This window comes from Amblyomma mixtum, chromosome 4 (assembly GCF_055824585.1).
Source record: "Amblyomma mixtum isolate Tamu chromosome 4, ASM5582458v1, whole genome shotgun sequence".
In the NCBI taxonomy this organism is placed as follows: domain Eukaryota; kingdom Metazoa; phylum Arthropoda; class Arachnida; order Ixodida; family Ixodidae; genus Amblyomma; species Amblyomma mixtum.
In genome coordinates, this window is record NC_143015.1 from 73071025 (window position 1) to 73086292 (window position 15268).

Below are 15268 nucleotides of genomic sequence, written 5' to 3' on the forward strand. Positions count from 1 at the left end.
TCGGGAAGAGCAGCATGGGTTGCAAAATCCCTATGGGTGGCTGGGATAGAAACGGCCACCTGCCAGTGCAGTGGCGCATCACTCAACCATTGCGCTGGTAGTGGTATATGAAGGCTAGCCGCCATCTATGAATCTTAAGTATGAATTACCAATTCAGCATACACGTGCACCCACCATAAATATCATGCCACACCCCTAAGGCGGAGTTTAAGTGCCCCCTCCAATTGGAGAGTGAGCACCTGCTTTCGCAGGTCTACTCGGTTTAACCACGTTAAGCCCCTATCAATTTTTTCTTCCGCCGCAAGCTCGTTATTCATATCAGCATCAGTATCATCCCCTCCAGCTTTTTGTGGCTGTCAAAGGCATGCGAGTTGTGGTAGCATGTTAGTTCACCGTAGCTGTGGCTTTCGGGTGCTGCCGCCGAGCTTTGCAATTTTAGCACGATGGGCAACCGCCACCTTAATAGCTACACGGCTAGGAGTTTGCTCTCAAATACGGCAAGCGTGCGAGCCAAGAAGTGTGTTCGACGATGGTGCAACCAAAAGGATGCACTTTCCGAGGCAAGCCATGCCAGTGTCCAGATCTGGAAGAAGAGCTGCTTGCTATGTCAGCGCCTCCTCTATTTTTACAATGCCAGCTGCATCTACCGCTTTGCAATGGAAGCCGTCGGTACACCTCATTTCAGTTAGTTGCCACGTTGCGGCGCCACCCAGATGGCAGCACTGCATGCGTCACGCTTGCGCATGGGCGCGTGGTGGCGATAGCTCTGTCCTACTCCTACCCCACACGTCTGTCAGATCCTTCCTTTCTACCGCTTCTTGTGCAGCCCTCGCTTCATCCACGGTGCGGTGCTTTTTCCAACGACAACTGGCTGGAGCGGGAGCTTTGCTCGTCATTTGCAGAGGTGGGATGAGGCGTTCGCTCCACTGATCACTTGAGGATCGCGGCTGGCATACTTGAGGTGCTGCTTGAGCTGTGTGCGCCGCTAATTGCTGTTCCCTGCCAGACGAATAAAGTGTTGTTATGTTTGTTCATTTCGTGACACCATGGTTATCGAAAATTGTTTTGTGTGGGTAAATGGCGTGGTTCGCGAAGCTGACGAGGTGTGCTCACAACAGCTGTAAAATGGCACCGGTTAATTATGTGCAGTAGGGCTGCTGCTTTCAGTTCTCCGTGAAGTCAGAGATTTTAGGCTTGTTTACGTGGAGCTGAGGAACTTCGCTGCACAGACTGTAGAAAAGAAGGGGATGTCTAGTGCATTTATTTACATATATTCACACCTATTTACAGGAATAGCATATATACAATTCTTGGTACGTATCTGCTGCTATATATACTCCAACTCTGTATTTATAGCCGTTTAACTGCATAAACTTTTTGTCTACTTGCTTGTATTTACACGTATATTTACAGTTGTAAGAAATTTGCATTGTAGTGCAACTACTTTTGCACGTGCGAGGAGGACAAAGCACCTTATGCGCGAGCTCAGCACAACAACAAACAAAACAAAACACCTAAAGCCCGTGTGGAGACACTAGTTTGTATGCCCTCATGTGTTTGATCGCCCTCTCCTGCAGCGGCGAGCAACAACGCCGGTAGAAGAGAAGCTGACAAGGCGTCGAAGAAACGCTGCCTTGTGGTTCGGCTTAACGGTCACTGCCCCTGATCACGTGCTCAAGCGAACTTGATTTCAGTTTTATCTTGCCTCCTTTTCTTCAAGCGCTTCTTTTCAGTTTTGCATAATCTTATTAGTGTCTGGTTGTGCACGACCGCGCATTTGCGAATGAAGTTCACTCTTTGCTTCATAAATCAATCGTACCTGCAGGCTGCCATGGACAGAGAGAAATCTTTACCTAGTTGTCGTAACGATGACAGCTTATCCTGCAACAAGTAGAGCTATGACTTGAAAGCTATTGCTACCTGGTAGTTTCAAAAAATGCCTTCTCTGGAAGATTTACCATGCCTTCATTATTTCATTCTCCCATTTTCCTTGCTGAACATGACTGAATCGCAAGCCATAATAGCACAACTTATTACTGACTACATTTGCCATCTGATTTCATACTTCCGCCAAGCGATTTCAGTGCCTCTCCTGCAATGTTTCAGCGTTGTAGCTAAAAGACCAACACTATTTGAACAAGCCGCCACAGCCTTTCGTCGCAATGCCACCGCCGCTGCGCCGCACTCTCTGTGGCTCCTTTTAAAACCAGTGCCTGCACTGGTTCCCCGATGAGCAGCGACACGATGAGCAGCGGCACGAACGGCACGCCCTGTGACGCGTCCATACCTGACAGGCAGCCTGATCATCATCAGAGATGCAGAGCGCCGCCTCAAGAAGAAAGGGGGAAGGTCTTCGTCAAATTGTTTTTGTCCGCTTTCTGTCGTCAGGCCCCACTCAGATGGTACTTTCCCCCACCGGAGCGAAGCAGAGCAGGCGCAAAGGCTAGCCGATGGGAGAGAGTAGGAAAGGAGGACAGGAGAGGGCCTTGGACGGTCAGATCGGCTTTACTCGGCAGGCATTGTAAAAATAGAGGAGGCGCTGGCTATGAGATGGAAGTGCGGAACAACGGCTACGCGTTAACAATGGACATCCTGAGAGACTTCATGTGGGATGAGCATGCACCAGAGCACAGCACCAGCTCGGAGTCAGAAGACTCCGCCAGTTATGAGTGAATGTAGAATATATGCCGCTCATTCCTTGATCGGCGTGTTTTTAATTAAAAATAAAATAATTCGCACATCCTGTGTATGGGCCGCACCCAGAAAATTGGCCCTGAAATTTGGAAAGAAAGGTGCGGCCCCTACATGTGTTTGAATGGTAATCTGTGTAACAGGAAACAAACTTCGAGTTGTCAGTGCGCCTTACGTGTGTCTTTCAAAAATTTTTTCGTCCCTCTCTCAGCGCCGGTTGCTACACTCATGTCGAACCAACTCGCCAACAGCAAGTTCTGTTAATGAGCAGACTATGCACGGACATATTTCAATTCTGTAATAACAGTCCTCGTAGCAGTGGTTACGCAGCTCAGCGTCTTCGTACGTTGCCAAAGCAAACTCGCTGAGCGGTGGGTTAGCTAACATTGAAGCGCTTGCAAAATTAGCTAGCCACAGATGTTCTCCTCATCGCAGGTGTGTACCACGGCATCAACTTCTTCCAAGGAGCACTTAGACGGACACCTGAAGTTCCTCTGCTGCTCCGCACATGTAAATCGAGGCGCGTCAAAAACCTAACCACGCGGGCACGCAAAGCGCACAGCCACGAAGCACGAAAACATACTGAAGCTCAGCTGGCCACCTGCTACGTCGCCAAGTATAGGTTTTCACTGGCTTCCAACATACAGGTTGTCATTTTTCCATCTTCCACAAGTGATAAAAGTGCACAAGCAGTTTCGAAACGAAACTTGCATAGTACAATATCCAAACATGTGAACTTCATGCACAATTGTCAGCCTCAGAAATCCGAGGTGTAGTAGTCCGGTATTTCATCACACCGCTTGTAATTACGAGACTGGCCTGTGGCAGCGTACCTGTATTTCAGTTTTTGCCCTTTTCTACATTACAGGAGCTTTGATTTAAGCAAGAGTGTTTTTTGTGATCAGGAGCTGGTATTCTGTCGATACAAGCGAAACTTCAACTTCTCAGGATCCCTTTAATGCCAGTCAAGGCACCAAATAAGGTGGGTAGTCGTACAGACGCTGCCGTGAAGGACAGCCAACATGGTGCTTGACTGCTTCTGGTAAACGTACGCATGCACAGTGGACTTTGTGAAATCAGTCCACTGTACTGTTTTTACAGTGCTTAAGAAGCAGTCAATGCTTGGTTGTATTAACTGTGCCCCATATTAACGAACTCCCATTATGGAACATGGGAACATAGCTAAAGCCCTCGTCTCCAAAAGGAGTGTTGATCTTTTCTGTAACAACACCCCCTCCCATGACACTCCTGATGAGGTCTTCAGGGCCATAAGACCTGCTTCCTCTGGGTTCCCAGAGAACTGCTGCCGCCTCACCTGAAGTAAGGGGCTGCCCTGGGCTTGGCCCCGTCCTCTGGGGTGAAGCGCAGGCGGAGGCAGCCCCCTCCGTTGTACGCCCACTCCGTGCACACCTCGGCCACTCCGCAGCCGTCGCAGAGCGAGCGTCCCTGGTCGCGAGGCTGCAGCTGCTGCTGGGACAGGTCGGACCAGGCCACGGAGCTCACCTCCTGCACCGACCCGGTCGTGTGGAGCAGTGTACTGTCCACTTGTAACTTGTGCGCATAACTAGAAAAAATGTGCCCTCCCTTATGCTGTTTCTTATGACGTCTAGCATTCAGATAGAAGATTTAGTGCTGTGTACCTTACTTGGGTAGTGTACTTTGGTTCACTACAGTAGTCGACCGATATTTCGGACTCCAATAATTCGGACTAGCGCGATATTTCGGACTTCGCTGAGGAACCGTCGCGCTCCTCATAGGAACGTGTACATTTTCACGACCGATATTTCGGACTTTGCGGAGTCTAAATGTTCGAATTTTCGGACTAAAATAGACGCCAACAATATTGCAGTGACCGTTTTTCAACCGAAAATTTGTTACTTTGGCCTAATGTAGACGCGAGCGGGCATCGCTGTCACTACCAAACCGTTTGCCACCACCGCGAAAGGCGGCATCTTGGATTTAAACGGAATCGGCTCGGCGGGCGCAGTCGGACTGGCTTGGATAGGTTTGGCTATTTGTTCTCTATCGTCGAGATATGAGATGCTCTCCATTACCATCGAGATGGCCTACAAAGGCCACGCGATTGCATTGAAAACGGTACAGCGGGACAGCAAACGCGGTAGACGGGGGCGAGGGTGGGAGTGCAATCAGAGGCGCTCACTCCCGCTCGCGTTTTCCCGCAGGTTACCCATGGGTTACCTCTCGGTCTTCGCGAACGTTATTGCCCCATGCAAACCGACTGTTCTTGCTTCGCGCAGCGAGTGCATTCATTCGCGGCATGACCGCGGCCGCGTCACACTGTCTGGTATCATGATGTGATAGGATGCGGGCATGAAGAAAGCACGGCTATGACTCAGATAGAGTGTAATATTATCGCTTGTAGGCGGAACATGGGAAGCGGCGATTTTCGTGATTTTGAAAGCCGGTTTTACGCAAAAAAGTTTTTTTTTTAAGTTCACGCACCACGGGGTGCGTCGTCCAAGCCGTGGCGGATGCTGCAGCTGTCCCGCTGTACCGTTATCAATGCGATCGCGCGCCCTTTGCGCCGCACTATCTTGGATTGGTTTATTGGGGTTTTACGTCCCAAAGCAACTCAGGCTATGAGGGACGCCGTAGTGGTAGTGAAGGGCTCCGGAAATTTGCGCCCCACTATCTGGTATCATGATGAGATAGGCTGCGGACATGAAGAAAGCACGGCTATGACTCAGATATAGTCTAATATTATCGCTTGTAGGCGGAACATGGGGAGCGGCAATTTTCGCGATTTTGAAAGCTGGTTTTACGCTGAAAAGTTTTTTTTTTTTAAGTTCACGGATTTTTCGGACTGTTCGATTATTCGGACCATTTTTCGGGTCCCACCGAGTCCGAAAAATCGGTCGGCGACTGTATATCCGAGGTTAACATACAGACATCTGGGGTGGCATACTTAGGTTCAGTATGTCAGAGTTTGATGAACTAAAGTTCGTTATCCCCAAGGTGGCATACTAAGGTTCGTTATATCCAAGGTAGTATACCAAGCGGGTATACCGTATAAACGCATGTAAGGGCCGCACTTTTTTTCCAGATTTGAGGGCCAATTTTCGGGGCGCAGCCCATACAAGCGATGTTCTAAAAAAATTTTTTTTAATCTAAAAATACCCCAAACAGGGAATGAGCGGCATTTACACTGCGTTCAATCATCACTTGCGGAGTATTTCGACTCTGAGCTGGTGCTGTGCTCTGGTGCACGCTCAACCCAAAAGAAGCCGCGCAGCATGTCCGCTGTCAACGCGTAGCTGCTGTTCCGCAATTCCATCACGCAGAGGAACAGCTCTTCTTCTAGTCCGGGAAACCTGCACGGCTTGCCTCGGAGAGCGCTTTTTATAGCTTGTGTTTCCCAATGCATACTTTTAGTTGCACCATCATTGGACGCACTCCTCGGCCACGTCGAATTTCCTGCCCGCCACACACTTGCAGTGTTCGAGAGCTAAGTCCCAGCCTTGTAGCTATTAAGGTGCTTGCCCATCATGCAAAAACTGCAATGCTCGGCGGCAGCACGCGAAAGCCACAACCACCACAACTACGGTGACTACGGTGAGCACACAAACACGCCACAAAAACAACAAAAGACTGCAGCTGGCGATACCGACGTGAATAGCGAGAGATCGTGGGGAAAAAAAAAAAAGAAGTTGACGATGATGATGATTGCGACCGCGGGCGCCATCCAAGGACGGCACATGGAAGCACCTGTGCGCGTGCGTGGCCTCCGCGATCAAGCGCACCGTTCCTCGCAGGCAGAGCTGATCACGGAGTGCACAGCGCGTGCATTTAAAAGGCTATTCCCACCTGGGTCGTGGAAAGTTGGGGTGCGGCCCTTACAAGAATTTATTAAGTCGAAAGCCTTTAATGTCTCATCGTTGTAAGTAGCAGTTGTCGACAGAAATGTCACGCTTTTCAGTTGGTCGAAACGGTCGTGACGTCACAGTGCGCCAATTTCAAACGGGGCCAATTGCACTTTGGCTAGTAACCATGCAACCAATTGAAGGGATCATATAGTGACGCTCCAAGAAAGTAGGACTGAGCTTAGTTAATTGCTTAATTAGCATAATTAACACAATTAGCCTAATTAACTTTTCTAGTCAGGCCATATAAATAAATAAAAGCGAGTAGGAAATTGGTCGAGCTCGGGAATCGAACCCCGGTCTTCGGAGTGCGAGACGAGCATGCTATCCACTCCGCCATGCCAGCTCGATGGTTTGGAATGAACAAAGGCGCGTCTAGTGAATAGGTGTCTTCGTGTCTTCGCTCCCTGCCATCCTCCTCCCTTCCCTTCCGGCGAGGTTTAGGTGTCCACCAAGATATGAGAGACAGATAGATTTCCTTTCCCCAAAAAGGCGATGGCGTTGTATGGACTCCCTGGCAGCATTGCAAGACGCTGTCGGGTTCCACTCTTAGAGGCGGGTTCCACTCTTAGAGGCGAAGCTTAACATCTTGACCACACATCAGTGACCGCACTTGAGGTAAAAAAAGTGCAACCCCCCCCCCCCCCCCCCCTGAATTTTGACAGGTGTCCACCGAGATATGTGAGACAGTTACTGCGTAATTTCCTTTCCTCAAATACAATTTTCGTTTTCTTCATTACAGGCAATCTTTGTCTTTCTTCTTTCACTCCCGCTTCCTCCCTTCCTCTACACCGCGTCCACTGAGATAGAGAATTACTGCGCCATTTCCATTTGGCAAGGCATCGCGCGGAACGGGTGGTGGCGTTCCGTGGCAGCGCTACAACACGCTGTCGCGTTCCACTCCTAAAGGTGAAGCTTAAGCGTCATTAATTAGCAGTTAATCAGTATTCACGCATTAATCAGTAATTAACCATTAAGTAGTGATTTGCCATCACTTAGTAATTACTACTCAATTACATGTGACGCCACCAGTGCCACAGAAGGAGCCAAAGTGGTGCGGAAAACACTTTCGCCTCTACACACTTTAGACAGTCAAAGTGCCCCTGAATTTTTTTTTCTTAAACATTTCCTTCGGGAAAACGGGGTGCGGCCATATACGAGTGCAGCCCATACACGCGTTTATAAGGTAGGTAGTTCATAGCTCGTGGCATTTCCAATGGCAGTGCCGTTGGCAGCATAGTGGCAGCCTGCCTTTTTGAAAACATTAGAAGTGATGATAAGACAGAACAGGGTAACTAGCTGCAAGTGAAAAAAATTAAGCCAAGTCTGGAGTTTCTTCAAGAAAAATAACAAAGATGACATTTTTTTGCAATCACTCTTACTAATGAAGTGTATTATATCAACTCCAGGCGTTGTAACCAGACTCCCTGGACAGCTGTGAAGTTTTAACACAGCAAGATGCAACTGTCAGCTCTGGCCAAACTTTTGGAGTAATCCTGCAAAAACATCAGAGCTGTTCCCATGCTGCTGTCCTCATAAGAGAAAATCTGCAATAACAAGCCAGTATTTACATGCTTGTCTCCGGCAGTAGACTGTCCCTCTAATGCAGTTAAAAGATGCAAAGAAAATGGCTGACCTGGCCTGCCTTAAAGAGTTTTTGGCCAAATCCCTGACAGAAACTGGTTTGGAGCGGCAGTGTCCTAACACACGTCTCGGGACAGCAGCATTGTAGACAGTCCCAGAACCTGCAAAGGTTGCAACACAGTGCAAGAATAAAGATAAACCATCACGAGGTAAAAACTACCTAACACGTCTTGCAGAAGCCTCGCAGTTATTCTGCTCCTTCACGCAGTCTCATATTTCTAGAAACACATGGTGCTAGCAATGTTTTTTACTGAAATTGAGACTCACTGGTGTAAAGTTCAACCTGTCCAAGATGACCTAACACAATTTATTTGTTATAAACAAAACAAACAAGCAGGTGATACAACCAAATGTAGAATTAAATGTAATAAGAAGGCCAAGGGTACTGTTCATCATAACTGCGGTGTAATTAAGTATACAAAGGCAAACAAAACTCGAGACAGAATGCAACTTCTGCACGAAATAAGAGAGCTAACTACCCAGCAACTTAGCTAGCAGAAAGGTTTAGTCTCCACTTCAAAACTGATTCCACAACTGGTAGTTAGCGATGAATCACACTCTGCAGTGCACGTTCCACACTGAGCACAGGAAAGAGAGACCTTCGGCACAACTTACCGGCGCTGACTGGCTGCAGACTCCACCTTGTCTTGGTTCTTGTACACCCAGCCAGCAGCGAAAATGGCTGACGACAAACCATGCTTGCGGGCTACTTCAACTTCCTGAAACAAAATTTGAGTCATCAAAGCTGCCACAGTCATCCCTTGCAGTGAGCACATTGCCTAAACATTCAATTAAAATGTGAGGTTTGTGAAAGGGATTGCCTTATTTCTGCTTATTTCTAGAAGGCATGCACTTTTTCCAATCTGCAGAAATAGCAAAGATCAATTCCAAAGCAAAAATAGGAGCACGACTATTTTGCTGTACTTTCCTCAGTGCTAGAAATGTTGTTTGTTTTTGCACCGAAATTTTTTTCTGCAATTGACTTCCCCCACTGCAAATATAAGAGCATGCACAGTGGTCTTCACACTCGCAACAAGTACTGGTGTCTCTGTTAACCGATCCCCTTGACCCTCAGTTCTTATCCCGAGTCAATCAAATGAGACGACATAGGACTGGCTGAGCTGCACACACCTTGACTGCCTCACTGCCGCCAAAGTGCTTTGTCTGGTGTGCAAACACATCGACGCCGACATAGACGTCACTCTTGCGGTTGCCAGCATGGCCCGCGGACTTCCGCAACATGTCTTCAGTCCAGCTGTATCTGAGGAAGATGCCGTCGCAGAGGTCGAAGAAGCACGCATTCTTCTCGTTGAGCTCGCTCTGCCAGTCCAGCCTGCCGTCCAGCAGCACACTGTCGTGCCAGATGACCAATGAGTCGGGCACAGAGCGGTGAGTTTCCGTGGTTACGGCCCTGAGGAACTCCAAGAGAAAAGGGCCACAGGTCTCGTCCTGGAAACAGGTGCCACGATGCCATTTGTCTCAGTCTGCTTTATGCCGATCAAGCACATGACTGCTAAGCGGCCTTGAAACACTACTGTCCACATTGCCACATTTGCCATTTAGGTTCCAGTGCTTTTATTAGCTGTACACATCCTCACACCTAAAGGGCTGCCAAACTTTCACCATCGCAAACTCCTACGTTCCGTGCTCTCCAAATGCGAGCAATATGCTGGACGGCACCTGAGCTCTATCTGCAGACCCTTTGTATAAGAAAGTTAATGCCTTGCCAAATCTCGAGGTGTTCCCAAACAACTAGACAAGTATGAAGTGCCATTCAAGTTGCATTAGTCCATCCACACTGACTGCCACTTCTACATGGTGCCAAGAGGCATCTGAACACTGCAGCTGATGTATACTGTCACACCGTGCGCGTGTTTCCCTGCACCAAACTGGCTTACACGCTGCTTAACCCTAATCTGTTCATAACTGCTAACTCCCTCCCTCCGTGCCATGATAACCACATCCCCTCTTTCTCCTGCACCTAGTGGTATACTATAAAATTAAAGAAATATAAGATCTGTCCCTCAAAACTTCGGCACACTATCAACTCCAGATGGAAAAGAAAGGCTCAAGCAGCAGCAGTGGTGCTACGTGGGATGTGGAGCAAGGCAGCAAGAGAAGTAGTAACGCATCAAGCACAATTTGATGACGCAATGTAATATTGTTAGTTGTCGATACAACAAGTACTGAAGTCTGAAACCACATCGCAAATAAAATGAGGAAAGTTCTTGCAATGCTGCAAAGTCAAAATGACTGAGCCATTGAGAGTTCTAAGACACAGCTAAAGTAGTCAATAAATTTTATCTCCAAGAACTTCAAAGTGTGTATAAAACAAGAGGCTAACTGCCAATGGTGGCTGAGCTGCATGCTATAGGTAAGCTATAGTACGCAGGGTCCAACATCAATGACATCGCAGAGTACACGGGCATTTTTTGCATTTCATCTCCATCGATTGTGGCTGTCACAGCTGGAATTCCACCCCCTGACTTCGTGCTCAAGGGCCAAGCAAATCAGCCACAGAGCAAATGATGAAATTGTGTGTGCTCTGTAATTAACCAATACTGAAGTAGTCAGCAAGGAAACAGCATTCCCTAATAATATCCTGTTTAAAGTGCGCTAAATCAAGTGAATAAGATATTTGTGTTTCTTTACGTCACATTCCTAAAGCGTATGCACACAAAGTATTCATCCAAGAACAACTTTTATGTACAGCTGCAGCCACAATACACCAGATCAAAAGAGGTGAAATTGTGTAGTCAAATCTGTAATCACATTCGATCGAGGAGACATCTGGCTCTGTGCCACTGTTCAGGAATGGCATAATTTGATTGCAGACTTCAGAAATGTGTAAAATAAGTCTGGCTGAGCCAAAGTTTTGAAGTATCTAGCAGATTTCATGGCTCAACAAAAAGGATGAGGTAGACTGGTTCGGTAGCAATCAAGTCTGTCAGGCTTACATCTTTACATAGCAGCTTAGCTGGCAGTGTTTCCACCATTTTAGTCCCTCAAACCAACCCAGGTATCACAAGCTAAATGTTTACAGTCGTGGTGTGACGTTGCCCATGAACTGTAAGTGCTGCAAAGCAAAAACTTGATTCACACAGGGAGGTGTCAAGTAACGGACACCCTCGGCATGTTTGTACAATCAGCTGTCTTACTTAGCAAGAGTTCCGTCCTGCTCAGCAGTCATTCAAAGTCAATATATCTTCTTGAAAAGCCATGCAGTGTCTTGCAGCAAACTTCCCATTTTCTTGACCATATGCATGGAACCAAAGGCCATTCCGACAATCCGAACCTAAGAGGTGTGCCCACTCTCTTGTCCGAGATAACTTGCAGAATGTTGAAAATGACAATGCCCAAGAATCAACATTTTGCTCTAGGGTGCATGAAAGAAGACCTACACAGTTACTGTGAATTAAACTTTCTGAATGGGAATTCCTCACCCATTCAAAATGACGCCACGCATACAGCACCTTCACAGAGACTAAAAGATACACCCAGCACCATCAACAACTCTCTCGACAAAAACGCTAATCAATGGTAGGGATGTGAATCCTCAACCACCTTCTGCACTGAAACCAATGTATGCCAGGAAGTGAGACACAGTTACAAATGACACCAACCATCCCACACTTGATGTTGATGAGCCATCCGTCAAACTTGCATGAAGCAGCGATGTGGGCCAGCTGGGACGCAACTATGGACACAAGGTTGCCTTTTCTGATCTTGCTGAGGATCTTGGAGCCTGGACCTGGCTCCACGGTAAAGGCCCCTGAAAGGCCAGAACCAGTCACTTAAAGGGGCACCGCGATGATTTCCTCAGTACCAGTTAATATCATTAAATAGATTCATCATGCTTTCCAGAGACCAGAGCAAAAAGAATTATTGAAATCGGAGCATGCAAACGAAAGTTATTCCACTCTGAAAATTCGAAATGAAAAGCTCAGATGAAAACGCATTTCACTCACCCATTTCACTCACCCAGTACAAAGATTGGGCGCTACCAATCAGAACCGCGCCTAGCGCACACGCAATTGTTGCTTTGTCGAGGCTGTAGACAGCTGCGCATTTTGACGGCGTCTTCCCCCCGTGCACGCGACGCAGTAGTCAGGGCACGGGTGACTAACAACAAAGGAAGCTCCCGAAGTTTCTTTTTTAGTCGGACTGTTAGGCAGTCAGTGGTAGCCCCCCTCCCCCCCAAACTCAACTCCCGTCTCCTGTCCGGCCTTTCTCTTCACAATTTTGAGCAAGGTGTGTCGACTGGCTTTTTTTTTCGCTGCCGTCTTGGTATGGTCACGGCCGGTCTCGACGCGCGTGCTTTCTGGTCTGAGCCAACGTTTTTTGAACAGCGCTGGCCGCCACGAAGGTTTGAAGCGGAATGGAAAGTGTCGCCCCCTAGCTGTATTCTTGTTAGTTTTCGTTCACTTTCCCTGCTTCTTTCCAGTTTTTGTGGCATGCGAAAAGCTTTCAGTACTCAGAGACATAATATTTTGGATCCATTTCGCAAGTATAAAGGAACAATATGCAAACTGGATGCCCAACCAATGAGAAAGGCAGCGCCCTATCTGAATGCCACCTCATTTCCGCTGCCGCAAATGGCCGCCGCGTTGCGACACCATCGGCTCGAAACAAGCATTTCTAGCGAAGATTAAAATATCAAATATTATGATTTCGGTGATGTCATTGTGCGTTCAGGACTCACAGTGACCCTTACTCTGCATACAAAGAATAAAGAACCCATGCTTTATGTACATCGCAGGGCACCTTTAATCCAGGAGCCTACACCCTGAGAATGTCCACCAAATGTGACATTAGCTGTGCTTTCCAACTCAGACCTGCTTTGCTTTTTACTGACAAAGGCCCTACCTTCAAAAACCAGACTGCCATTACGCATTATTCATGGAGCGTACAGTGTAGAAGCTGGTGAATCTGCAGAGAGCATCAACACGTTCCAGTAAGTCCCAATTTAAGGTCCCTTAGATAATTTCAAAGCTGTGACATTTGGCTCCAAAAGCATTGAAAATACAAGCGACACATAACAAAGCAGTGTGGCACAATGAAATACAGTAAAACAGCCGACCAAACAATGCAATTCTAATTTGTATCTCTTATCCACCTGCGTTAACACTGCTTTGAAACTGTAACAGGGACAAGAGCTCCAGCTAATGGCATCCACAGAGACTAGAGCACCTTGCATTACAGCTCCCCGAGACGAGCAACAATACATGACGTCTCTTGCTCATGAACAAGGTTTGGTTTGGTTTTGTGGGGTTTAACGTCCCAAAGCGACTAAGGCTATGAGAGACGCCGTAGTGAAGGGCTCCGGAAATTTCGACCACCTGGGGTTCTTTAACAAGGGCAGGCATTCAAACTATTACTGCGGAATATTTCTGCATATTTCTGCATTCTGCATAAGAGTCAAGTGACATGAGGAGAGCAGAGTGGGTCAGGGAACCAACGCTAGTTAACGATGTCGAAATCAGGAACGGGCAAAGGCAAAGCATGTAGTGCGAAGGGAAGATGACTAATGTTTGTTAAGGGCAACAGACTGGATTCCAAGAGAAGGCCGGGGTTGGCAGAAAGTTAATTGGGTGGACGAGTTAAAAAATTCTGCATGGGTTAAGGTGGTCATAGATGGCAAAGGACAGGCTTAATTTGAGAGATACGAGGGAGACCTTTGTCCTGCAGTAGGCGTCGTTAGGCTGATGATGATGAAAGATACTTTGTTAGCAGCTGCAGCCAGTGACACTGGGCGAGCTGCAGAACAACACCAAGAGGGAAAACTCTGTTTCAGACATTCGCACTGGCGCCCTAGGAAAGCCCCTGTTGCTCCTCACAGGCATGCTCGATTGGGAGAGGCAGTAAGAGGTGCTGAAGTTGCTGTGTTATAGGGCAGGCTTGCTCAACCAAAGAGTAATGTGAACGCTGTAGAGCATCGTACATTAGCCGTCTTGTGTGCGAATACTTTTAGATGCTGTGCACGTTGAACAGGAAGCCCCTGTGGAGGCAGGAATTCGGCATACTGCACTTCACACACGAGATAAGAACATTTCCAGCACTGCCTCTTTTATGCAGTGTTAGGTAAGTAACCAATGTTTTATTCTGAGCACGTACACAAAATCCTGACTGCTGTTACGAGCAATCAGAATGGTACATGCTTCCATGATCAAGGATGTCGCTGCCCAGTTCCCCACACTGCTAGTTCTGACACAACACCCCCCTGTACTTTGAAGAGTGCTCTTCCTAGAGGTCTAAACTCCTGGTGGTCGACGCACTCGGTATGGTCTCTCACTTGCTAACAGCTCTCATTGTCCTGATGAAGTAGCTGTTGCAGGTTCCAGTTGCCATCCTAGCAACAGGCACCGGCACGCATTCAACTCCAATAATCGTTGCCATTTTTTTAACGTTTGGAACATTTTATTCCTGGCAAACGGTTTACTAATTTTGAAAAGTTTGTAATAAACCACAAACGGCCATGATTATACCATGAGGAAAACACTGATGATGGGGACTATAATATTCAGAGTTTTGCTCAGAAAAAAGAAAGTACCCAAGCTGCAGCAACTGTATGCAGACATCCTGCTGAACCGTTGTATGAATTGAGCTACCCACCTAAAACCTTGACGCCATGCTTATGGCCAGCAGAAATCCACCCAGGAGGCGGGATCGTGACCAGGTGGTGTGAAGAGTAGACGAAGCTGTTGATCAAGTGCCAGTGGTGGAACTGGTAGCTGTCAGAGTTCTCACAGCCGTGGATGAACCTAGTAGGAAACAAGTGGTAGCCTTCAACATCTGCTACCGTGAAAAAGAACAAAAAACACAAGGCTGCCGGCTAACAGGTGTTCACACACTTTAATAGGAATTAAATGTTACAATAACAACTATGACAAAATTCAGCTAATACTGACAGCGATGCATGCAGTCGCAGGAAATACAAAATAGCATGTGCTAACTTGTTTCTTTCATAATTAGCGCCACTAACAGACCCCAGTTTCTCTTTGGGTCCCGTCCCTCCGAAATTTAAGTTTTTGTTCTCACTCTAGAACAATGCA

At 47.4% G+C, this 15268-nt stretch overlaps 1 protein-coding gene across 3 annotated transcripts in view; it reads right to left on the reverse strand.

Moving 5' to 3' along the window:
* Window positions 1-15268, reverse strand: part of LOC149346997 (uncharacterized) — a 62823-nt gene that overhangs the window by 13680 nt on the left and 33875 nt on the right. For all 3 annotated transcript variants that reach the window (XM_089586820.1, XM_089586823.1, XM_089586822.1), the window contains 6 exons: window positions 14829-14977; window positions 11840-11988; window positions 9348-9665; window positions 8832-8935; window positions 8209-8317; window positions 4007-4197 (listed from right to left, as the gene is read on the reverse strand). In XM_089586820.1, the coding sequence (XP_089442946.1) occupies window positions 4007-4197; window positions 8209-8317; window positions 8832-8935; window positions 9348-9665; window positions 11840-11988; window positions 14829-14977 (1020 nt within the window). The remainder of the gene's footprint in view (window positions 1-4006; window positions 4198-8208; window positions 8318-8831; window positions 8936-9347; window positions 9666-11839; window positions 11989-14828; window positions 14978-15268) is intronic.